Source organism: Eleutherodactylus coqui, chromosome 2 (genome assembly GCF_035609145.1).
Source record: "Eleutherodactylus coqui strain aEleCoq1 chromosome 2, aEleCoq1.hap1, whole genome shotgun sequence".
Lineage (NCBI taxonomy): Eukaryota > Metazoa > Chordata > Amphibia > Anura > Eleutherodactylidae > Eleutherodactylus > Eleutherodactylus coqui.
This window is the reverse complement of record NC_089838.1, coordinates 223,786,690-223,813,820: the sequence shown is the minus strand read 5'-3', so window position 1 is coordinate 223,813,820 and position 27,131 is coordinate 223,786,690. Positions and strand designations below refer to the sequence as shown.

Sequence of the window (27,131 nt, the reverse complement as noted above, 5' to 3'; positions counted from 1 at the left end):
ATCTGGGTCAGTGAAAATTTCCTTATGCATTTCTCTGTTTTAATTATTATATAGGAGACCAAATAGATCTTCAAAAAGAAAGAAAAAAGGCACAGAAAATAACCCTCTCCTTCTCCCACAATTCTTCTATTTTTAGTGCTCCTTACAAATACATGCAGACTGGTCATACTCGCTGCCACTTGTGCCACAGATTCCACCATTTGCATTGCAACATTAGATAAGGATCTGAACATTTCTCACACTTCTTGGACTCAGGAAGGAGGATTAATCGGCTTCCTGGAAACTGTGATCTATGACAATTCTATCAACTGACTCCCACACTTTTCAGCTGGCATTAAAGGCGTTTGCAGGATTTAAAAAAAAAAAAAAAATACTTACAGCAAGAAATATGGTAAAATAAAAATAACTTCTCTACACTGGGGATACAGGCAGCTGTATATCTGCAATAAGGCCACAGCCAACCAAGTTTGTAGAGCTAGAACAAATCTATTTAAACTAAAATTAAATAAGCCAGCTGTACCTATGGAATAATTTTTCAGCAGTGATTGCAGCCTACTCCGTAAAAGACCCACACAGCCGTGCGGCTGATCAGAACTGCCGCTGTCATAACAAACAGCTGGCGCCCGCAGTGTATGATGGGAGATAGCCAATCTCCCTTCATACATACCGTTAAGGCTGGTTTAGACAATGATTATCGCTCAAAAGGTTTTTTGAGCGATCATCGGTGTTCTTTTTACAGCACAAGGTGATCGCTCAAACGTTGAGCGATCACCTTGCGCTCCAAGAGGAGGATGCAGGAGACAAGCGGGGTGGCCCCGCGTCTCTTCTGCATCCAGCTGTTCTTTGCACAGAGCGCCTGGCTGTTATACAGCCGAGCGTTTCGTACGGGCTATGGAGAACACAGCTGGACCGCTGTGTTCTTTATAACCCGCCTGTCATCAGGGAGCGGGATACAGCTGAAACAATAGTATCAGCTGTATCCCGCTGTGACTCCCTGATAACTGATCGATGATCTTTCAGCATGCAGAAAGATCGGCATCGGCTTAACGAAAACTGTATGATGTCAGGGCAGGTAGATCACTTAAAAGATAGCTTGAGCGTTTGAGTGAAAATAATTGTGTCTTAAAGGGCCTTAATGCTGCAGGATGTAAATGTACGCCCTGCAGCGGGAAGGGGTTAAAGTGCCTAGAGTTGGATCTAAGCCGAGAGGCCATGGATTTTAAAGAACTGAACTAGAGAACACACACACACACACACACACACACACACACACAGAAAGAGAAAGAAAGAGAAAGAAAGAGAAAGAAAGAGAAAAAGAGAACTTTTTCTACCATGAATTAGATCCCGCGAGCAGAGAACCGCTATGATTCTCCCCTCGTGGACGCCGCAGCTGCACTTTCCATAGCAACACTATGGAAAGCTTCACACAGCGTGATCCGCCGGCGATTTATCGCCCGCGGACATGCAGCCTTAGTATCTGAACCTCCTAGCCTTCTCCTCAGATGGGTCATGTGATCTTAGTGCTAACCTGTTCACATTTACGTATGCTTGAGTGCTTTCAAATACGTCAGTTTAGCAGTCAGCATTTACCGGGTGGTTGACCCTAGCAAACATGCTCCGCAGAAGGGGACACAAACCTCTTTAAGTTACTGCTGATGATTAGAGGGCTCCTGTCATACCGCTATAATAAAGGATATCATAGCTCATCCTCCTGACTGTATACTTATTATCTGTAGCTTATTTAGTTGCATTTAGAAGGCAACAGCAGTGTTGCAGAGCTGCTCATGTGATACATCATGGGACTGTTAAGAGAGCGTAAAGAAAGCGAGGAGAGAAATCTCAACATCAAAATGGTACCCAAAAAGTATCAGAAAAGAGGCTGAACTGCATGGAAGGGCATACAATATACCAAGGAGACCTCCAGGGTGTGACAATCAGGCAGGGATGGAAAAACGTGTTTTTGCTAGAGTGGCCCATAGGCCTCATGTCCACAGCACACACTGATTCCATGCAGGGAATCCTGCACTGAAACCGCTTGTGCCTGCAGCCAGTGAGCCCTGCTTACCCAATTTTCCCGGCAGCGGCGTCAGCACAGACCCTTCCACTTCTGGGGTCGCTGTACTGCGCATGGTCCTTACGACTCACCGTCAGACAAGCACAGTGCAGTTTTTGTTTTTTTCTTAAATCTGCTTTCCCGTGGATCTGCGGCACATCCACAGTGTCAGCTGAAGTCAATGGAAGCCGCCCCTACGGGATCCACAGAAAAATGGAGCATGCTGCGATTTGTTTTCCAGACCAAATGGTCCGCAAATCAAATCTGCATGCTTTTAATCCATTTGCTGATGCCCATGCTTCTCTACGGGCGGCTTGTTTTGCGGATCACCCACACGGAATCTGCAAATCAAATCTGCCCGTGGACATTGGGCCTTACGGTGCAATTGCGTGTTTGTTTGTTTTTTTTTAAATACGAATGTCAATAGGGCTTGCTAATGTTAAAAACGCATTGCACAAAAATCGCAAGTTTGCGCTTTGTGATTTTTGTGCAATGCATTTTTAACATTAGAAAGGCCTATTGACATTCGCATAAAAAAAAAAAAACCGTGATATCGTGATCACAATTGTGAAGGCCCCCTTAGAGCGAAACTCCCGTTTGTACAGTAACTTCAGGAATCTTCAGTAGTTTCAACTCTCCCTTTTTATTTACCTAAAACAAGATCTGCAATTGCAGTTTTTCACCAAGTAAGGGCTCCTACCCACTTTCGTTTGTTTAACGCGATTGTCAATGGGACTTTCTAATGTTAAAAACGCAACGCACAAAAATCGCAAAGCACAAACTTGCAATGGGTTTTTTATCATTAGAAGTCCCATTGATAGTGTTAAAGTAAGTAGGTAGGAGTCCTAATACATTTTTTTTTCCATTAAAAATGTAACAACTGTGTGTCTTCTAAAAGGAGTCTACTACAACACAATAGAAGGAAAACGCTGGCAGTTCCACATTTTGCATTAAATTGTACCAAATTATTTTGTTGATCCTAACCATGTTTTATATTGTTGTTATATTGTACATAAATGACATCCCGAGTAACATCATCATTTACCCAGGTTCATTACTAGTATTCTCCTCCCCTCCCTCTAGATACTTTAAGAAAATGAGTCACGTCCAACACCGACAGATTGCAAAATGCGTTGCTGATTAAATATCAGACCGATGAGGAGGAGATGGAAACTTCGCCTGAACTTTAATTAACCAAGTGTTTATTTGCGCTGTGTACAGGATACACAAAGCAGTGTATAAACACTATCCTACATGGACTTAATTGAGGAAAGGTAAATAGGAATATGAAGATTCTTAGAGAGCACTCTACAAGGAAGATGGCGCAAACTCAACTCGCTAAACCCTTATTCTGTCATTCAAGGCGGCCAGGTTTAGTCGCAGCAGAATCAGTGAGGATTGTGCTCCAAATCAGCACAGAACACACGAAAAATGCGTTCAAAATGACAAGGAATGGAGTATTAAAGAAAAGTATACATAAGAAAAAAAAAAAAAAAAGTGACATGAAAAGTGTCAAATCTTCAATTTTGAAAACTTCTACTGCGCCTGAGCTTACACCATCTATAAGATGCTGATGTTTTGATACCCGCTTCTCCCAGCTGTCTTGAGCATCCTGTCTAGGTGAGAACAGTCATGGGCAAAAGTAGTTATTGTATGCAGCCCATGACACAGGAAGCAAGTCATTGCATCAGCTGGAGAACCGGAGACCAAAGAAGAGGAGGGAAGTAATTGGCACATACACATAAGGCTAACTGAATCACATCAGATCTTCAAAAGCCCCCGACTATAAAGTGCCTCGTGTCTTAGAAATACAACAGTCTCCTAGTGCATGGGTATACAGCAAGAGCCACAAACGTGATACTCTGTAGAAAGAAAAAAAAAATAGAACAAAATGTAAAAAAAAAAAAAAAAAAAAGGAACTTTTTAATCATCCTTTTAAAAAATGGATACAAATGTGTAATTGGGTTGACCTAGTGACTCCGTTACAGCTAAGGTGACCCAATGCCAAATTCATCTGTGCGCTACACAGGAGCAGGTGAAGCTTTGTCCCATACTCCAAAACAGCTCCCAGGTTCCCTATGAAACGTCCGCAGTAAGCACAGCTAATAAAGTGCACTTTGATGTGAGACCGCGTACCACAGCCATTTTTGACAGCGTCTCTCTCACACACTCATGTGCAGTCTCCCTGGTTTAATTTTTTTTTTTAATTTCCCACTCAAATCGCTTAGCAATGTTATGTTAAAAAGTGGCGCACATACGCAATGAGTTTGTACATGTACAGAGTTTATTACGCATCCATAGAGAATAGGGCTCCATCGCACCTTATATGCAGTAAAATAGAACATGCTGCCTTCTTTTTTTACGCAATGAAAAAAAATAGCTAGCGTGAGCGGGACAGCGAAAATCTGTGTATCTGCATTGCTGCAATGTATTGCGCATTATACGCGTGTACATCACGCATCTAATACACAATTTGAATATGCTCAGGCCGGTGTCACAGGTGTAAGTGCATTTCCATTGCGTATGGTCTATTTGTACGTATTTTACTGTACAGTGCGCATTTGTGGGTGCAAAAAACATGTACGCATGCTCCCATTTATTGGGAGAGGCAAATAGTATAATTTGTTCAATATGTGCTCTTTTCAGGCACAGGAGCACGGGTCGGAATAGTGTTCATGCCGGAGTGGCCCTTTAACTGCAATGTGGGACCCTACACCAATAAAAAGAGTGATATATAAAATTATACTCCTGCAAGAAATTGAAATCCATCATCCATGTTCTGCAAAATCATCAGATTCCTGGTGCCATTGTCTTTAACACCGATACCAGCGGTCACTATCCCTCATGCAAGTGCTGATATACCCATAAAGGACTTTCTATAACCACCAGGTTCTCTCCAGCCATGTAGCCAGAAACTTACAGAAGTTAAGTTTTTTTAAGACTAGAAAAAATAAAATAAAAATGCACAATGTGTATAAGCAGACTGCACTACATGCATCTATGGGCCGTGTTTTGTATTGCTGTTCAGCTCCATTCACTTGAATAGGAACGAGATGCAATACAAAAACACAGCCCATGCATACACATTGCAGTTTCTGAAAATAACTGATTTTTCTAGTGCTGGACAAACCCTTTAACCCTTTTAAAACTACCTCAACTTCACATAAAGCTTGTTGGAATCGGCAAAATATAGAATTAAATCCAAGGGTTCTGCAAGAAACAAGTGAAATTTTTATGTGACATTACCATAAAGAAAAAAAAAAAAATTTACTTGAGAGTATAAAGTAATTTTAAAGCGGTCCATGCACTTTAGATAAATGGCGGCCGACCACTCATTCCATAGACAGATACTCCCCGATTCCTGCACAAACATACGCGTTCATCCAATCGCACATGCGTTTTCAAGGCAGACAGGTCAATCTCAGAAGATAAAGGACTGGGCATGATGAAATGCAGCAAATGCCAAATCCTTCTCTCAATCCTGACTAAGTGGTCTACGGAACCAATACGGTACCTTCAACTCTTAGGAGGTTAAGGCCCATTTACACAGAGCGATGAACGCATTTTACAGATTTTTAAAGCGATCATTTTAGCGATAATCATTGCGTCTAAATGTGCACCCATCGTGCACTGCTAGCTGATTGTTACATTCAGTCCAACCTAAAAATTGTCGTTCAGCTGTGCCAGCAGTTTCCCGCAGGTAGTACTGATAGCATTGTTTCCCACTGGAGAACAAAAGAACTGAAAGCTGATAAGAGCCCTTGGGCTATTAATTGCTTTCAGCTAAGTCTTCATTTGCACACTAAATTGCTCTTAAGTAGGCGAGTAGCTACTTAAGAGTTTATGCAAAATGATCGCTCAAAGCTATCACTCAAACTGTCGTTCTCGGCGATCGTTTTGCATAAACTATTAAGTAGCTGTTCAGTTACTTAATAGCTATTAAGTGTGCAAATGAAGCCTTAGCTGAAAGCAGTTAATAGCCCGAGGATTTTTATCTGCATTTAGCCCCTTTGTTCTACGACGGGAAACAATGCTATCAGCACTCCCCGTGGAGAACTCCTGATAAGACTCAATGACGATTTTTAGGTTGGCCTGAATTTTACGACGAAAAGTACATGATGGTCGCGTGTTTAGACGCAACCATGATCACTCAAACGATCGTTTTTTTGCGATTTTTGAGCAATCATTGCTCCGTGTAAATGGGCTTCTAGACTACACTAGAAATTTGCATAAAGAGCAATTCCCTAGATCTACTTGCAAGAGATAGCCAAAACTAGCGCGAGACAACAGGATGTGGGAGTTTCTTCCAGCAGGTTAGGGGCCATCTGTCCATTGACCAATCATCCGTCAAGTTTATATATTTTAATACAAAAAAAAAAATGTATAATGTTTCCTCGACGCACACCCACAGACTAGAATTGGTCAGACATAGTTGAGATGTACCTACTTTTGACTACGTTTTACCTCCCTTACACCCGTGTACGTTTTTTGTTTCATGGGATACAAACACAACATAGCACTTTCCTGTCTCACAAATAAAAAAAATGACTAAAAACACAGACCAGGAGTACGTACCTTAGCTTTTCACTGTTTTAAGCACATGTATCCGCCACGGTATTTAAATGTAAGCAAAGGAACAAAAAGTGGAGAAGTCTGAAAGTGCAACTTCCGGTGGCCTTATTTCAGGTAATATTTCATAGGCTCAGAGAAACATGTATATTGCCAAACCATCTGGAACTTGAAAAAAGCAGCTGTCACATACACCTCCCACAGATTTAACCTTTTCATCCTGTAATAAGACTCAGAATAATTTATGCAAATGAACCAGGCGACACTAATGCTTTACCGAATGATGGAATCCTGACACTAGTTGCTCTAGCAATTGAAACTAACTGCATTGATTACTCAGCAATTACATGGGGGAGTCAAGTCCGACACTGAGCAGCTGAAGGGATATCCTTACAAGGCATATTACAGTTTAATACAGACAGATGCATATGCATACCAGCAATGATTAATACCCTCTCAGGTGCGGCCTACCTATTGAGGATATAAGGATGCAAAGAAGCTCAGCTCCTGCTATGGGAAACTTGTTGCAACCAATTAACATCCCCTACAGGTGTTCAAACAGCACAATAGGCAGCAGAAGGCAGTAGTCCAGCCTAGCTGCAAACCACAAGTGACGCTGATCCTTCAGGGTATTGAGCAGTCTCCCTCAAGACACGGCCATTCTGGACTCCTCACCAGCCTCATTTGGTATAGTTGCAGCAAAGCTGTTGGGATCCTCCTGCAAATGAGGCCATCACCACTGGCAACATGCCCGCCACTTGATTGCTACCTCCAGCACAAGACCTAGACTTCGGCAACATCTCAAATGGACTGCATACCTTGCAGTAGCCCCTCATTAATTAAATACCTACTCATTTCAATGAATTATAGCACAATATACCCTCCACTATACTGGCAAAGTCAGTTCTCTAATCTACTGACTTCAGTGCCATCTGCTAGATCCAGAGAGGGATCAACCCAGCAAAACCATAGACTATGACTTATACCAGTGCTAGGAGACCACACAAATACAGACCTAGCCCAAAAAGCAGGTATATTACGGATGTTTGGAACCTACATTCCCGTATAATGGACCAACACGACTAGAGAATATCTAGATAACTTCGTGTCTGGACTAGAAAGGTCAGCTCTATGAGTTCTCTAATTTGTTTCTGCATCGTAGGCCTCCCGCCCACAGGCGTTTACAGAAAACGCAGTGTTTTTCAACACTGCGTTTACTGCAGATTCCACCCGGTTTTTAGCAGCGCTGGCATGCATTATACCAGCGTTTTGGCTGCGTTTTAGGCACAGCCAAGTCTGCTGATAAAAGAAAGCTGGTGAAGTCGCTGTCCTCAGTGCCGCTGTCGGGACCTTGTGAAGCCCGCCGATTACTCTGATTGGCTAAGCGCCCCGGAGTGACAGCCGGCTGAGCCAATCAGAGCCACAACTGGATGCGTCCAATCACTGGCTGTGATTGGCTGAGTGGGCTGTCACTCAGCAGCACTTAGCCAATCAGAGCGATCTCTCATTGGAGGCAGGGATTTCGAGTCACTGTCAGAAAAAGTTCCGCCGGCAGCTGACAAGTCCCGAGAGTGGCGCTGGGGACAGCGACACCAGCAAGGAGTGTATTAATTTTTTTTTACTCAGGCAGTGTAGATATGGCATTTAGCGCTGCCAAAAGCGCAGTACAAAGTTGTGCTGCGTTTTCGGCATTGCTTAAACCGCTGCCCATTCATTTCAATGGGCGACAGGGCTGAAAACTGCAAAAATAGGACATGCAACACTGTCAAAGAGCAGTGTTAAAGACGCTGCGTTTTCAGCCTTGCGTGAACAGCCCCATTGAAATGAATGGGAGCGTTGTACAGAGTTTAGCGCAGCGCTAAACGCTGTACAAAAAACGCCTGTGTGAGGGAGGCCTGAGGCTGTATCCGCACGGGCTCTAAAATATCACTACAATGTGAAGCCAATGGTTTCTAATGGGTTCTTTGACATGAGTGATGTTTTGTAGCGAGATTTTGCAGCCTGTGTGGACACAGCCTTAGGCTGGCTGTCCACAGGTGGCACGGAGATCTGCTGCGGGAGCCGGCGCTAAATCTCTGCTGGTCAGCCCTATCTTATAGATAGGTTGGCCGTGGAGAATCGTGGCAATTCGCAGCATGATGCGAATTGCTCGCCGCGAGCGGGAATCAATGATTCTTCGCTCGTGGACAGGGGGCGCTGCTTTCCATAGCAATGCTATGGAAAGCGTCGGCTAGCATGATTTGCCGGCGGTTTACCGCCAGCAAAATCACTTCTGTGGACAGGGGGCCTTAGACCTCAAGACGGTAGCAAGTGGCAAATGTCCACAACTGCTCTGTCAGCAAAAGTGAGCTCAAGATCTACCTTTGTCCCCCCCCACTGACCCAACAGATTTCCTGAATAATGCAGAAAATAAAGGGAGGCGGAATACTTTAAGAATGTGGAAACTCCACTAAACAGCAAAATTCTGATGAAACCCTCGATTTGCATTGACCCACTCACACTAGTGTTTTTTTTATTGCGTATAATACACATCTAAAAAAAAAATAACTAAATAAATTTAAAAAAAAACACGCAGCATATTCCATTTTACAGGGTATCAGACACCTGTCACCGGCGGCCCTAAAATTAGCAGGATGCATTGATGCAAATATCACAGTGGACTATTAAAAAAAAAATTGTACATTCCCCTTTCTGTGCCTTTATCTAGCTAGCAAGCGCCTCTTTGCTTTTTTCATCGTTTGTGGATGCAGACTTATTTTTATTACTTCTTTTATCCTTTTCTACAGCATTTCGAGGCACTGCAGAATGCTGGTACTATATGAAGATGATTTATTACGACGACTACTACATTCTAGAAGATGAAAGAAAGCCATACTGGCCATTAAAAAAATGGCTTCCAACACAAAGAAAGGCAGCTAAACGTTCTCAAGAGATCAGCGTTTGCAGACTTTATTTCCAGACATTTCTGAAAATTTTACTAAAGGAGCGCGTGTGGGAGTTGTCAGGAATGTGTTGTGTTATTGACCAGATGACTCAGAGCTCGATAAGAGATGAATAAATTAATCAGCGGTGGTTAGCACATAATGTCGCTCAGCCTCGTGGTAGCTATGAGCAAGCTGTGATGAGAGAGCTAAATACCCACAATGCATTGCTGTCCGAATCAAGAAAGGGGCAGGTTCATCTACATACAGATTTGGAAAAATTAGGTCTTATGAGAGCAAAACAGAAGAGAAAAAATAAATAAATAACATCCTATCTAAGGCATGGAAAACACCACCTCAATAAAAGTTGCATGAAAAATAGATACAAAAAGCACTATATGAATAATTATAGGGAAAATAGAATTAAAGCAACAGACAATGAATCATGCATAAGCCTTAAAAGGGAACGCATCAAGTTTTTACAATGCAATAAACCTTTAACAGTACTACTAATGAGATTTCCTTCTCGCTACTTCGTTCTGTTACCCGTGCCCCGGTACCTTTACAAGCTGTTTTGGAATTTTTTTGCACTGTATTCTAATGAGCTGAAAAAACAGATTTTGTAGGGGAAAAAAAAAAAGTCAAGATTTTTGCATCAGCACCTACCAGGCACACCCATCCTTGATTGGCATGCACACCAATTTCCCTTCTTTGCTGAAATCCCGCACAGGCACCATAGCAAACCCTGCCTGCATATCCTCTACCAGCTGTAACCATCAGTGGCGCAACTGTCAGAGGTCAGATGACTGTGGGAGTAACGATCCTCAAGGAGTACGCCGCTGAAGTCCAACCAACTAGGGGAGAGCTGAGGTGCGCGGACAGGGTTTGTTACAGCGCTTCCATGGGACTGAAGTGAAGATGGTAAGTCACTATGCATGCCAATCAAGGAAAATATCTGGCTCTCATCAACTCATTTTTATACAGCACTGGAAAACTTCAAGAAGCAGATTGTATAAAGGTACTGGGCACGTACTGCAAAACTAATTAGCGATAAGGAAGTCTCATTAGCAGCACTGTTAAAGGTTTATTGTAGATTACATTGTAAAAAAAAAAACTTGACGACAAGTTCCCTTTAACTGTGGAACACTCTTGACTCAACCTTATAATCATATATTGGAAATATGGTTTAGAAGCATACGGCTATTTGTCATATAAACATGGCATACAATACATCGCTCAATACAAGAAACTAGCACCATATTGGGAATTCGTACCATATCAGAACTGGTATGGATCTCTCGTCCCATGTGTTGGCTTCATAAGGGTGGTTTCACTGGAAGGTTTTTGTGGCAGCTTAATTTTATTAATTGCCAACGCCAAAAGTGGATTTAAAACAAAATGGGAAATATGGTATATAGGAAGGACATATAGGTTTCCTTCCAACTGAATCCACTTTTGTATTAAAAAAAAAAAAAAGCCACAAAAGCCAGCATGTGAAACCCCCTAGGGAGGGCCAAAGTTTGATGCAGCATTATGTGCAGAATTTTGGAACATTTTAAAAGCCCAGACACAATGATTATTGCTCAAAAGCATCTTTTGAGCGATAATCGTTGGGTGTAAATGAGACCATCTTTCACTTTTCTGCCAAACTATGAATATCAGTTCGGCATGAAATCCATCATTCCGCAGAACAGCTGATAAGGACTGCCCACTGTTCTGCCTGGGGAGCGCTGATTACATTGTCTCAGCTGTCAGCCCCTTGACAAAACAAAGGGAATTTATTCAGAGAACAGCAGGTGGTCTGTTCTTTGACTACAGCTCCCAGAGGCTCACACGCTACTAATTGGTACTAATAGGCATTAGTACCAAGTAGTAGTTTATTCAAAAATGATCGCACAAAAGCTATCTTTTGAGCAATCATCTTTGTGTGTAAATGCACCTTAAAGGGGTTGTCCCGCAAAAGCAAGTGGGGTTCAGCACTTCTGTATGGCCATATTAATGCACATCGTGCATATAAATTCTGCACATATGTAATGTAATGGCATCTGTAGAGCGTTTTGTACGCACACAGAATACGGCACTATCGCGTGTAATATGCGGTAAAATAGAACATGCTGCGTTTCTTTCCATGTGAATTATATGCAATGAACAACTGCATATGTGAGTGGGACAGCGAAAATCAATGCATTTGAATCTCCGCTTTGGACCACTTCTTTTTACACAGGTACATGGCGTGCGTAATACACAATTTAAGTGCGCTCCAAAGTCATGGAAAAGACCAGGAAAACGTGAGCTCAGAATCATTAAAAAAGGAGGAGAGTTGTAGACACTAACAACTAGAAGGATGCATTTGATGGGGCCGACGGGAGAATTCTGGGGCAGCAGGGAATATGCAGGAAAACAGGAAAAAGGAAGGAAGCCTGTAAGACAAAAACCCAACTCTGCTCACCGATCAGCTAAAAACAAGCAAAACAATGCCAACACCTATTATTCCAGCAGTCCTGCAGGCTTCACGGGGATATACATCACAGAGAAGCCAGATAAAGTCTGAAATAGCTGACCCTGTGTTCTACTGGCCCATTTTTTTCAGGATCAGCACCCAGCAGCCCAAAAAAATTACATAGCTCCCAACCTGGGCCACTTTAAATCCTACCACGTTCCACCTGAACACTCACAGAATGTACCAGGAACATCCAATTTCATACAAATTTGCTTACATTCTGCCTACTTTGCTGTACATTTCTTGGGACAAAGAGGTACGTAAGCAATAGCTAATCAGGCAAGCAGCTCTTTTAGGCTGGGCTCCCACAGGGCGGAATCCTGACAGAAATCTCAGGGTTTTGCTGCAGCAAAAAAACATAACATGTTCCTTGGGAAAGCGCAGCTTCAAAACCCGTGGCACTTTGCCGTTGGTTTTGGAGCAGCTTGGTCACATGCTTTTTCGTTGCGGCCGGCGCTCCCATAGAGAGCAACGCATCTCCAAACAGAAAAGGGAAAAAAAACAAAACCATGCTGCGGCAAGGGAATCCACGCTGCAGCGCCGGCTTTGCCGCAACGGATTGGCCGTCCTGTGTGGATGAGATTTTTGACAAATCTCTTCCACATGGCTGGCTAATCCCAGAAATTCAGGACAGAATTTCCGTGGCAAATCCACCCTGTGTGAACCCAGCCTGAATGCAACCGCTTGTGTAGTTCCAGAGAGGCAGCTGCCGGGAGCATCACTTTTAAGGTCGACTCATTTCCAGTATGGCAACCACACAGTCATTAGTGATGCAGCGATATGTGGACAATTCCATTTTACCTTGGGCTTCGTGCACAGTAATGTATTACAGCTAGCCCTGTACCAATCCTCTATGAAGCCCCACTGCTCCTCGCATTGAATAGCTGTGATTGATTCATCAAGCGCTGCATTGATTGGTTCTCGAGCGCCTTGGCTCAGCCAATCGGAGCAGTCGCTTGCTCGAAGTGGGGAATTTAGAAACCTTGTTCCCAGCAAGTGTTCTTCTGTCAGCAGCTGAGAACTGCAAGCAAGAATGCCTGGAGCTCCAGAGACCAGCGGGAGGGACCTGAACGGCACCTGCTAGGCAAGTATGATAAGACATCCTACAAAAAAACGACCCTGTCTGTGCCTTTTTTGGGGCAAAAAATTAATATAAGACAGGGTCTTCTTTTCGGGGAAACACTGGTTCATTGTAATAGCAATTTGGAATGATGCATAAAGCCGGGCTCAGACGTTCATAACCCGCTGCATGCCGCCTGTGAGACAAGCATGACTTGCAGCAAGTACCCATACTTTATTGCTTGCATCGCTTACTTAACACACAGCACACAGCATCTTGGCGTGCATGCGGGCATAATACTCGCCAAGATAGAACATACTGCGATTCGTCTTGCTGCGCATTTAGCAAAATTCATCTCTCACTCTCTCCCCCGCTACACCCCGCCGCCCCACCCCCCAGCACGCTCAGACAAGACTGCAGTTAATTGAGAAGTTTGAGGCTTGCTCGAGTAAATGACTTAGGCCGCCTGCAGACGGCCGGGTCAGATCCGGCTGCGAGAATTCTCGCAGCGGGACCCTTACCCGAGCGCCTGCAGAGAGCAGCGTGACACTTACCTGCTCCCGCGGCCCCATATCTTTCATGTGCCGGCTGCCGGCGCATTCGCAGAGCGGAGCCGGCGGACGGTGAGTGTTGTTTCTGTGCACGGCTCTGCGAGCCTCAGACAGAAATAGAGCATGCCACGACTTGTTTGCCACGTGAGATTTTGTGCGGCCAAATTGCAGCCGTCTGCATAGGATTGCGTTTGCTAACGCAATCCTATGGCAGCTTCCAGGGGTGGAAATTCCGTGGGAAATCCCGCTGCGGAATTTCCGCCCGTCTGCAGGCGGCCTTATCCGAGCGTGCTCGCTCATCTCTATTCCTGACATGTGATGGGATTATGTGAGAGATTGTTACTTTCACGTTGTGTTCTTGCCCTTGGTGTACTGAAGGCTGTTGTGTAACCATGCTGTACATACGGGGTGTGGAAACCAGAAGGTTCGTCAGATAATGACATTTCCTCCAGAAGTTTCCACACCACTCCATTGCAGATAGTTGTGAAAACCCCAGCACGGTCAAAAGGTAAAAACTTTAGGCATCATCTACTAACATAGGGGCTGCGCCTTTGAAAGACCTCAAACCTACCGTCAGGCCAATGGTAAGTCCGGTAGAGAGGAGACCGAGCCAAACCAGGGTTTTCATTGCCGAGATGCCTTATCAGCTAAGGGCTCCGTCACACTAGTGATTGCGTTATCAGCGCATGAAAAGCGCAGCAAAAACCATTACCTTTTCCCCACGATTTATGAGCATTAGAGCCACCCTTGTGAATGGCAGGAAATACACGGCTCAAGTTCTGGACTTGATCTCAACAATTCTTCATTCATGGAATTTTACAGTAGCAACAAAAAAAAAAACCCCACACATACAGTCATGTGAAAGAGCCCTTACAGACCTCATGACTCCTACTGGAGTCTGTACGGCACAACCATTATTAGTATTGTATTCATGCCACAAGAAAAAAAAAAAAAAAAAAGTAGACAAAGCCAGGCTCACATGGGTGGATTCCAATTCTGGAATTTGCAGCAAAACGCGGCCGTTCAAGAACCATGTACTTTTGCTTGTTCATTCACACTTGCGGATACAAATTGTATAAGTGGCAAGCAGAAGAAATATTGCGCCATGCTCTATTTTGCTGTGGACTCCACGCATACTGCCTCCATTGAAGTCAATGGAGGCCTTCCAACCCGCAGCCCATACGCATTTAGGATTGAGTATGGGCTGTGGGTACCTATATAATTGCTCATCAATGGCGCAGGAAATACAAAGATTTGTTTTAAAAAAATTTTTAAAAATGTACTGCGCATGACAGACACCGAGCCTCTACGGTCACCCACAATACAGAAAAATAAGGTACAGGGGGGGGGGGGGGGGGCTGCGCGCTAGCCGGGCTCACAGCCGGTATCTGCTGCGGATCTCGCATGAGCCCTTGGTGGAACTTTTCAGATTCACAAGATAAGTTACACCAGCAAGTCCGCTCACCGGCAGAAAAGGAGTAAAGGCTAATACAGACATCTTCAGGCACTTTGGCGTCTGTTTTGCAGCGGCAATTCCCAGCTAAATTGCAACTCTTGTGAGCCAACGTTACAGCATCCTATATTGCTTAGAATATTGTAAGTTTGTATCATTAAAGCAACAGCTAGGCAGGAGTTACCACTGTACAATGCAGACACATTTCAGTCATCTGAATTAGGCCTCCTTCACACGGGCGACACCGCATCGTTGCGAGAAAAATCGCACCGATATCGCATCGCTGCACCGTACAATATCGATGAGATTTTCTCGCAGCAATACCACGATTTTGTAGCGCTACAAAGTCGCAAGTGACGCTACAAAATCACGCGACTTTGTAGCATCTGCTACTGTCAAAGTTGCATTGCATGCAAATCGCGTTTTCGTGCGATGCAGCAGGGAGGAAGGCTCCATAGAGAAACGGGCTACAAAACCTCACGTGTCGTGGGCATATCGCCGGACCTGCGAGGTTTGTGTGTCATTTTGTAGCATGCTACAAAACATCTCATCTGTGAAGGAACCCATAGGAAACCATGGGCTTCTCATACATGCAATTTGTAGCAATGCTACAAAATCGCGCTACTTTGTCGCCCGTGTGAAGGAGGCCTTAGTCCTTCGGGGAAAAAAAAAAAAAAAGCAAATAATTGAAATTACTGTTCAAAAAAATAAAATAAAATACAAGAATACAATTCAGGCCAAAATAAGTGGACAATTAGTGAGAAGGCAGAACCTTCAGATAACAAGGCTAGTATTAAGCCCAATGTCCACGGGCAAAATAGAATTAGTAAATCCGCATGGTTCTACCACACACGTAATCCGCACCCATAGGGAATCATTGGACACGCACAGGTAATTAAATACCTGCGCATGTCTTTTTTCCCTGGAGCACAGATTGCAGGTATGGGGAAACACCGCTTAAAATGGAGCATCCTGCGGGTTTTCCCGCACCGACAGCTCCCATTGAAGCCAATGGAAGCCGTCCAGATCCACAGTACAGACACAGCTGTCACTGCGTCCATGCCGTGGAAAAGCAGAAGTTTAAAATAAAAATTTTAAAAGTGTGCTCAGCGCATTCACGCGACACGCTGCCGGCGTGCCGGGCTAAAGAAACAAGATTCGGCCATGATGGAGGGGAGACCCGCAGCATCGGGACAGGTAAATATAATCGATTTCTTGGCCTCATGTCTGCAGGGCAGGATGGACCTGCTGCGGGATTCTGTACAGGACCGAATTTCCCCGTGGACATGAGGCCTTACACTTCTGCTGCAGGTTTTCCATAAAATTTACGGTTATGTTAACAAAAATCGATGCACAAAAAAAGTTGCTGGAGGGGGAGTGATGTCAACCCAGCCTCACCATCAACAGTGCAGGGGCCCAACATCATAACATACCAACAGGGGGAAAAGGGTACTGCCACCCTGAGGCCCAAAGTCCACGGGCAGATTTCATTTGCGGCACCCGCGCAGGAGATCTTCAAATCGGGCAACCCCATAGGGATGCATTCGCATCCGCAAGGCAATTTAAAGCATGCGGATGTGTTGGGTTTTTTTTTCCCGGCATGCGACATCGCTCACGTGGGAACAAAAAGCAGCATGCTCTATTTTTCTGCAGTTTCTGCAGGGGCGTCTTCCATTGAAGTCAAGGGAAGCCGTCTGGTCTGCGGCACACCTGCAGCTGTCACTGTAGATGTGCCTCAGGAGGTTCAAAAAAAAAAAAAAAAAAGGCACTGCGCACCACGTGCCCGGCGTGCTGAAGAAAGATGATCCAGCCGCCACAGAGGAGACCCGCACTGGATCCGGAGAGGTAAGGTCTTTTAATGCCTACGTCTGCGGGCTTGGGCGGTTTCCGCAGACATAGACATCTATGCGTGCATGAGGCCCAAGATAAAAATGCACGTTTGAGAGTGCAATATCAGACCGAATTTCTTGGGTCCAACATTGCGCTTACTCATGTTTAAGTAGCCTAAGGCCCAAAGTCCACAGGCGGATTTGAATTGCGGAATCCACGTGGTGCACTCGTGCAGATGATCCGCAGATCAAGTATAGGGAAACATGGACATCTGCAACTGAACTAAATCATACAGATTTGATTTGCGGACCTTTGGGTGCAGACATCAAGTTGCAGCATGCTCCATTTCAGTGCGGTTCCCGCTCAGACAGCTTCCATTGAAGTCTATGGAAGCTGTCAATCCGCGGTCCATCCGCAATTGATATCGTAGACGGACCACGTATTCAGCAGATGTGTGTGTAACAAAAAAAAAAAAAGCTCTACTGCGCATGTGTGCTGGCCGGCACTTCCGCAGTAGAGAGAAGAGAAGACCCAGACGGATAAGCAGGGTCCTCAGCCCCAGGTAGAGTCGGATTCCAATAGGGACTTCCACATGTGGAACCAGACCAGCCCGTGGACATGAGCCCTAAGGCTTTAGAGCAATCCATGAGTATTCATTAAATAACTGGAGGGACAAAAAAAAACAAAAAAACACAGTACTTCATACAGAATTGAAGTATATGTAGAGATGTACTCTCCAAATACCTTGAGAAAGTCTACCCTGAATGTGTATGTGTGGGCAGGCTACACAATGTATATCCCACACAACCGTAACACTACCGTATATGCAACCGACTTCCTTTATGTCACATCATGAGAGGCAAAGTGCTGCAGACAATGCATCATTAAGACTTAGTTTATTGCTCTCTACAGCTCTGCTATAAATGTGATCCGACTCCTACGGCACTCGACAAACCTCCACGTGAAAAGCAATAAACTTGCTCATTCTAGACAGTATTAAAATCTATAGTACAGCTCAATGACCCACTGAGAATTTGGTAGGCTGTACAGAAAAGTATGCTTTTTTGGACATTGCAACACAGGAAAGGTTAAAAAAAATAAATAAAGCTATTCGTTTCCTACAGAAAGTTTGAAGAACGTGGTCAAAAATGGTACCCAAAACGAGTATAGAAAGGACATATCTGATCTTGTATTTTGGGTGGTCCTGCAGCTGTATCTGAAGCTATACCCATCTAGAAGGGTACTGTGACAATTAAACATGGCAGCTGATCAACTCCAATAGTTGGGCACTAGTATAGCATGACAAGCTTTTACCGACCATTAACCTAGAGGCCAGGAAAAAAGCAAACACAACCGAGCCAATTCTGGTATCATGGTTATGGATATCTCACGTTTTATCTAGAGAGTACTTTAGGGTAGCCATTCATTTTCATTGGGATTTAAGGAAAGTTGTAACTGCAGCCCCAATGTATGCGAAGTGAAATCAGTGAGGACTGTCACATGTAAATAGGCAGGAGCCTGGAGGGTGAGGACAAGCTGTTGGACCTCAAAGCAATTCTTCCAATTAGTTATTGCAGAGATTCATGCACTTGTTGCAGACAAATCCTATCAGATCTACAAGATTTTTCATTTGCAGGAGTTTGACAGTGATAAAAAAAGGCCATCCAGTTATGAACTAGTGATGGCCGATCCTCAGGGCAGGCCATCAATAGCATATCGCCAGGGGCACACCACTTGGAACCGCCACAGATGGAGCAGAGTTCTGCCGGAAGCAGACAGCCACTGCAGCAGTCTGGTCTAGTACCGCACCAATTGGGAAAGGGGATTTACTGTAAAACATCCACAGAGGACCGTCCAGCAGCAAAGCCGCACCAAGACATGTGGATTTTCATGTAGACCCTAAAAACAATAAAATAAGTCTTTTCAAAGTGAACGGTTTGATGTCTGCAATCGCAGCTTTTGACTTCTCAATGAGGAAAATCCACAGCGAATCCGTGACAAACTAACAATTCACGACTTCAGCAATCCACACAGCAGATCAATTCATACACAAAAAAAAATGTATGTAGCTTGTAGTTGAGTTTGTTAAACTCTGATCTACTTTACTAGTACTACTATATTCTGTATCGTGCAATTACCCTAAAAGGCAAGCCTTCTGTTTGGCATTTTTGTCCCATTTTTGTTTTATTAAAAAAAAAAAATGCAGGAACTGCACCAAAATTGCACTGCATGAACCAGAAATTCAGGAGTCTACTTTTAAAGTGCAAGAGACATCCTTCTGTTGCACAGATATTTCCTTAGATTTCGCACACATACCTGTTTAGCAGAGTTGCCAAATCATCAGATGCTACCAGCTTACTACAGGAAATACCTACAACATTAGGTTTTTAATTTGTATACAATACATAACATATTACATATATTAAACAGACAGGAAATTTTGAAAATGTTGCCCAGTCTCCAGAATACACCATACACCTGCACACGGGCGGATTTGCATTGCGAAATCCGGATAGGGCTTCCGCCTCCAGATTCTGCAGCAAATACAGCCCATAGCATGTTATTTGAATATGCGGTTTCCTGCCCACGAGAGGAAAAAGATCGTGATTTTTTGCTCGCAGGGGAGAAATTGCAACATACTACGATTGCACGAGCTATGCATGGCCAGCTTCCATTGAAGTCAATGGAAGCCGGCCAATCTGCAATCACCATTTCAGAATGGTTGCGGCAGCCATGCCATCACCACAGTGCGGCACCCTCTGTACTGGCACATTCACAGCAGAGGAGAAGACCGGCATAAAGGTATGTGGGGGCCACCGGGTCAAACTCTGCTGCAGGAATCCCACATGCAGGGTCCGATCCGCCCATGTGCAGGAGGCCTAAGTAACAGAGTGCCTGCTCCGTCATAAGACAAGCAACAGCATCCAACAGACCCCATAGACTATAATGGGCTTACAACATTTTACCAGGAAAAATAGAATACAACATAATATGCTATTGTTACTTGTGAAAACACAAAGGAAACCAGCTATAAAAGACCCAACACAAGTGTAAACAGAGTCTGACCTCATCCACTCCTACTAAACAGATCTATCACTACCAGTACACAGAAGCAAAAGCAGTGAGAAGGCCCTTTAGCATGGGTGTGCCTAGGGCACATGGCATCAGATGCCAGTTATCTTCTGTAGGCTGCGCTCTACATTTATGCTTCTACATCATTTCATCAGATATAGAATCACTTGGACTTTTCATCCTCTCACTTTCATGCGGCTCCTTTCGTCTGCTCTTCATGTACGCTGCGCAGAGGCATTCTTTGAAGTTTCCAGCTACCAAAGACCTTTCAACTTTATGGCAGACTGGATTCAGGATTCCAGAAGCTCTTGGTCACATGCAGCAATGTAGGATTATAGGCGAGGCTGCGATCACATCTACGTTCAGAGCCTCAGTCTTGGATTCTGTCAAACTTACCAGAAAACATACCACAGCATGCCGTGCTACTTCCCTGGTAAAAAGCAGAACGTTTGGCACCGTGTTAGCCATTAGAGCCAAATGTGATAGTTCTCAACAGGAGAAACCAAGTAATCTTGTAGGCATGATACTTTTAATGGCTAACAAAAAGAGGCGATGCTGCAGCAAGCTTTCAAACCTACTTCGGGTTCTTCATCAGGCTTGTGTCGGACTCACACAGTGTATAAAATTACCACATATTATGCGGGCGCTAGTATTAAAGAGAACACAGCATGTTCTATTTTGCAGGGTATATATACACAAGATAGAGCCCACTGACATGGTGTGATTAATTTGCACTTTAAACAATACCAGAACAGATGAGTAGAGGAGTAAATACTTAGTCCACATAAGGATGTGAACATTTTATGGTCTCCAAGTTGGTGATAGGGAGTCACCAGGCCAGCGTGTTATCTCTGCTATAGATTTCTTATATCCTCCAATGTTGCATGAAGCCACTTGAGATGTTGATGCCTCTCTTCAGTGTCAAAGGTGGTTATGAACTTGTACTCCTAAATTCTTCTATGACCATGTGAGCAGGTCTTGCAAATCCAAATTTGAGGAACTTTATAATCCGGAGTGCATTGCCCTCTAATACACGAAAAGGAACTTATCCCTGTAATGCAAGGAGCTGCAAGATCTGCTCACATGTACTGACCAGACAAGATACAAATCTCTATAAGGCCCTTAAAGGGGTTGTCCCGCACCGAAACGGGGTTTTTTTTGCCGTCACCTATGAGCACCATAAACTAAATCTGCTTTCACATCTGCGCTTGGGTGTTCCGTTTTCCTGCTCCATTTGGGGAGCAGAAAAGGGAACTCTGCTGGCTGAATGGGTCGGTCTTATGATGGAACTGACTAGCGTGGAACGGACCATATTAACTATAATAGGGCCCATTTGGTTTCCGCTCAACTGCCCGGTATTTTAACGGAAGAAGCTCTGCATGCTGGTAATTTAAGCTGGATCTGCAACAGTACCTGCGTATGGAGGTCCCAGCGCAGATGTGAACCCAGCCTAAGTTATGGTGCTCATAGGACAGGTCCCAAAGAGCCCGGTGATGTGCTTAACATACTTAAGGTCCTTGTACAATTTTTTTTTTAAATCGTTTAAATGAGCAAAAATAAACTGTAATTGTTCAGGGTGAACACAGCCAGCGATCGGACAACAAACGATAAGTGGTCTCCCTTTGGTTCATCGTTCATTGTATGCAAGCATAAAAGTAATCGTTGCTCATAGTCGTTCTCATTCACTTACATCAGTTTCACGCAGCCAAAAGAATCATGCAATATTTGTGCGCTGAGACGCACCAATATGAACCCCATTCTTTTGAATGGGATCATATACACAGCACTGCCCTACATTGCCTCCCTTATCTCAATCCACCACCCAGCCCACACCCTCCACTCGGTTAAAAAAAACCCAAAAAAAACAGATTGAGTGCCACATTAATTTGAACCTATCATTTCCGCCTCCAAGACATCTCCAGAGCAGCACCAGTCCTCGAACACGCTACCCATAACTATCCGTGCAATCCCTGATGCTCAAAACTTTAGGTGTGCTGTAAAAACGCACCTCTTCAGGGAGGCATACTGCATACCCTAAACAAACCCCTCTGTACTCCGCCTGATAACATGCTCCCTGTCCTGCTGACTGCAATCCCTGCTAGCCGCCATCAACCACCCCTGCAGTCATACCAATTCAGCCACTATACGGCCTGACCATTGTCTATGTGCATAGCATTACTCACTCTCCACCTCACCATACTGTACACATCTCTAGCCATTTTACCTCCTGTATCACCCTATTACTTGTAGTATGTAAGCTCGGTGGAGCAGGACCCTCACCCCTACTGTTTCCATCAACTGATTACTATGTAACAGTGTTTTTTGTATTTCTATATTCCCCCTGCTTTTGTAAGCGCTGCGGAATATGTTTTGCGCTATATAAAGAATATTACTACATGAGCGATTTTTTTCTCCATGGCACTGTGGTGGGGGATTCCTTCAAGCCCGCAGGGATGCAAGGCTGTTTCCACGTGAAATCGCCTTGCATCCAGGGGTTTATTGCAAGGGCAATATTGGGATTTGATTTACAGCCCAATATCGTCCACGTGAAAGCAGCCATAGGCCAACTTCACACTGGCAAGCGCAATATGGGGCTGTGAATCCTACACCCATATCTGTATTACTTTGGGGATGTAGGGAACCTCCAGCGCAGCGGTCAGCCATGGCAGAGCATTGCAGATTCTCCTGTTTTCACTGGGAGACCTTGTATCGTGTGCACCTAGCCCATGCTGTGGCTGACCCCATTGAAAACAACGTGCAATGCAAGAGCATGCAGCTAGAAAGAACACGCCATGATTTGTTTCCAGCACCGCAGTGCATGCAGGAAAACATCGCTCATGTGTATGACGGCATTTAAAAGAATGGTGTTCATATTTGTGCGAGACCTGCAAGTCTTGAATCTCGCAAGATTTTCTCGCCTGTGTGAATCCGACTTCACACGGGCAAGTGCAATATCAAGCTGTGAATCACTGCCCAATGCTGCACTCGCCAACATGCAATAATCCTGTGGATGCTAGGCGTTTTTATAGCACAACAGCCTTGCATCGCTATGGGGAAACAGCAGTGAACCACGGAATAGGATCAGAGAGTTTCTCCCGTTGTTTTCAATGGGGAAACATCGCATCGAGCGCAAATTAGCATGGTGGTGTGATGCTGCTGCTGGCCCCATTGAAAACAATGTGCGATGCGAGGGCACGCCCAAAGATGGGACATGGGGCAATTTCTTTCCTGCATCATGGTGCGATATCATTCGGGGAAAAGAAAAAAAAAAAAAAAAGAATTGGGGTTCATATTTGTGCATGATTTTCTTTGTAGTGTAATAAACGGCCTTATACAGTGAATGAGAACGACTTCTCGCTTGAACAAGCCAACCATGTATTTGCCTGTATAAACAGGCTTCCAAAATGAATTCTGACATTGTTCGCTCCTTCAAACAGCGGGCCTGAACAGCCCCTTACCTGGCACCCGTTCCCACGCTGTCACCAGTGGAGGTTGGAATACAGACAGTGCAGCAGACGCATCTCTGCAGGCTGTACTCGCACACATGCCGCTCTCGCTGGGTGCATGCACAGCATGCAAAGATGAGCCCGTTGCACTGTCTGCATGCCTACTTCCACCAGTGACAGTGCCGAAACAGGGTGCCAGGTATGTATGCAATCCCCAAACTTCTCAGAACCTGTCCTATGAGCGCCATAACTTAGTTTATGTTGCATATAGGTGATAACATGTTCCCATTAAGTGTGGTTTTGGACAGGAAGACTGTTGGATGCTTAAGCAACTGACGGCCGTCCCAATAATTATCACTCCTGCGCTTTCACACAAGAGTGAGAGTTGCTCTGTGAATGGAGGTGGTGCCCACCAGTGTTCTTCCAGCTACCCGCCTTCATTCAAAACGTGAATATCTGTTTATACTGAGCGAAAAGTCGCTCACTAGTCGTGCCGTTGAAACAGCATGACTGGCGACTACTGAGCAGCTTCTCCTTCAGTACCCTATTGAGCACAATGTTTACATGGGCAAACAGTCGCCCATAATTGCTTATTTGAGCGATTATTTGGGTGACTATCGGCCCATGTAAAAGTACCCTTACTCCACCCGCTATTGCCGTTTTGCTACAACGTTGAGCATGAATAGTGTGGCACCTTATCAGCTGGCAAAGTCTATGCGATGTTAACTACGCTTTTATATTGAAAATGCAAAAAGGTAATATAATTTGTCCCTTTAGCCAATAAAGATGTTGCAAACCTTCAGAAAAGATGCCTCTGTCCTCTGAAAGCTTAGAAATATAAACATTTTTTGGCTAGCAAATAAAAAATTAAAAAAAAGTAAAAATTACACAGTATGTTCTATTTTACAGCGTTTTACGCGTGTACAACCCTATTATTTTCTATTGGTGCGTTCAGAACACAATGCATGCGCAAGTACATTGTCTATGCAGTGTTTTTTTATGCGTGTTGTTAGGAAATATCAATAGAAAATTTAAAGAAAAAAAAAAAAAAAAAGAACCCAGTTCAGGACAGCGTGCGTAAAATACGCTGTTCATGCGCAGACAAAAACGCAACAATACACAGGGACATGTCTGCGATTTTTACACTGCGTTTTACCATACAGTTGTTTGAGCCCGATCTAATCAACATGGCATAAAATGATGTTGAAAACTTACAATGCCAGCACAATGTTTGCTTAGGTTTACCCAGCCTTTTAGTACTGTCATAAACTTGAAATTACTGCATGCACATCTCCCAGCAGGACACGACCTACATGTAGCAATTCCCTCCAAATATAAAAGAAACGTAACAATATAGATCTGCTAATTGCTTTCTGTATCAAGCATTTAATTAAGGTTCATTCCTGCTAAACGAAGGGGAAAAAACAAAACAAAGACAAAAAAAACAAGCAGTTAGATATATTCAGGTCATGGAGAATAAATGAAACATTAATGTTTAATAATAATAACAACTATAACTTCACTCCAATCTGACAGACAATACAATATTCTTCACTACCATGATGCTGCTTGGCACTAAACCCAAGATAGCAACACTCACCAAACACTAAGTGCCCAATATATACCAACTGGCATCACAGACCTATATCATAGTTAATGCCAATATCAGTAACCTATTCTGAGGAGACTGCTTTATGCTTCAGATAGCCTGCAACAATCTGTCAACAAACAGAAACAAGTTATGAAGAACTGATACATTTATTGGACTAGACTGAAAAAAAAAACCAAAAAAAAAAACCAATCAATTGGTATAAATATGTTGACGCCTACACAACGTTACAACAAAGGGATGGAACTTCCCGCACAATGTTTTTGCATGTTAATTCTGAAAACAACCAGAAAAAAAAAATGAATTTCATTGGGCTGAGAATTGTAACGTAAAGTTCTGTGTCACAACAACATTCAAGCCGGCTCTCTGCCATCAAACCCTGTGTACAAACACAAACGATGATTACGCTGATGAAGAGTCACTTCCTAGAAGTAGCAATACTTACTAGAAACCGAAAAAAAAAAAAGATACATAACAGGAAGCATCCAAGGTGTGTCAAAGAACAAAGCAAGTCTGGTATGGTGAATCCCTCTACATGACACCACCACACTCCTATACAGCAGGCACACAAAGCCAGGGAATCGGGAGAATCCCCATCATGTCGGGAAGTCGCAGCAGTCATAAAAACAAGCTGACCATTTCCTATAGAAATAATAAAAATGACATCACTCCACTAGCAGGATATGGACTGACTGCAGCAGAAGATGTCAGATTCTCCATGTCGCCTCTGCTCAATACCAACCACGGGCATCTGGTGCAAGCCAAGGTAGTGGGCACATTAACCCTAAAGCAGCTGGCATAAGACAAGGGCAGAACACCCCGCAATATTTATCACGGTTCACGTTTATAGAGGAGAAGCACAACACTTGCTGAGCGCCAGCTATACCACGGCCCAAGAAGACAACACACATGCCCATCTACATGCCAACACAAAGGGTTACGCAGCTTGTGACTAAGTGCAAAAGGGGAGGAGAAAAAAAAAGAAATCAAGCAGAAATCACAACAAATCCAGCAGGTCTTGTAAAACCCTCCATCTTTACTTATTCTCCCCCACAACCGCCCACAGAGAGGGTGCGGGGCAGTCTGCAGCAGTCCTCGCCTGGCACTGCCAGCTCCAACAATCTAGATCAGTTGGACATTTATCCAGAACTTAGTCCCTGCATCACAAGTGACAGGAGGAAGAAAAATACTGCAAGTCACCATCTAAACAAGATGCAGAATCCCAGAAGTGAGCCGCAATAAGCCAGAGCTGCTGCAGCCTGCAGAGAGGTGGGAGCCCCCCGTGCCACACGGATGACAAAGAGGTGCCCGGGTGAAGCCCACGCCGTGGAGAACAATGCCCGGGGCAGGATGGCAGAATAGGCGCATCTCCTCGCTGAGAGTAAACAAGAGCGTGGCTGGGGCAGCACACTCCGAGCAGGCTGTGCCAGGCTGGCCATGTGCCCTGCTGCACTTGGCAAACTAATGTATGGGTGGGGGGAGGAAGATGCCAGGGGTGGGGGCTGTCACTGGTCGGGGAGGCACATGCTGGAGACGGGGAGCTCAGCCTCCCTGCCCCCTCCCATTCCCCCTCCTGGGATAGCCGGGCTGCAATAACAGTGGAACGGCCCCGTAGTCCCCCTCCCATCTCACCTCCCGAACTGGCCGCCCAGGAGAGCAGGAACACGAGCCTCAGGATTGCCATGACCCCCGGCTGTCAGCAGTCACACATGGACACAACCTGCGGCCGCGGCTCTCGGCTTCTTGGCGCTTTCTCCCCTTCAAGCTCCAGGGGAAAGCGGAAGCTCCCGGTGTCCCGACCAGCTCTATCCGACGAGGGGGAGGGAAAACAGGCTGCACTGCCGCCCACATGACGTCACCTGACCGGGCCCCGCCCACAGCCACAGGCCGCCTGACAAATACTGTGCCGCTGCGCTTAACCCTTTGTGTCCATGGCGCCCGCTGTAGTGCCGGGGGGATGGAGACTGAGGGGGTGGGGGGTTAGTGAAAGTGGATACAAGATATACTGTTTTAGTTGCCCATAGCAACCAGTCACAGCGCAGCTCTTATTTTATCTCAGCAGTATAA

General features: G+C 44.6%; 1 protein-coding gene across 1 annotated transcript in view; it reads right to left on the bottom strand.

Annotated features, from left to right (window-relative positions):
- The window catches only part of ADAM10 (ADAM metallopeptidase domain 10), a 174,482-nt gene extending 147,592 nt beyond the window's left edge, over window positions 1-26,890 (bottom strand). The window contains exon 1 of the mRNA XM_066592537.1: window positions 26,697-26,890. Coding sequence (XP_066448634.1) covers window positions 26,697-26,748 — 52 coding nt within the window. The 5' untranslated portion in view covers window positions 26,749-26,890. The remainder of the gene's footprint in view (window positions 1-26,696) is intronic.
- Window positions 26,891-27,131: the final 241 nt, after the last annotated feature.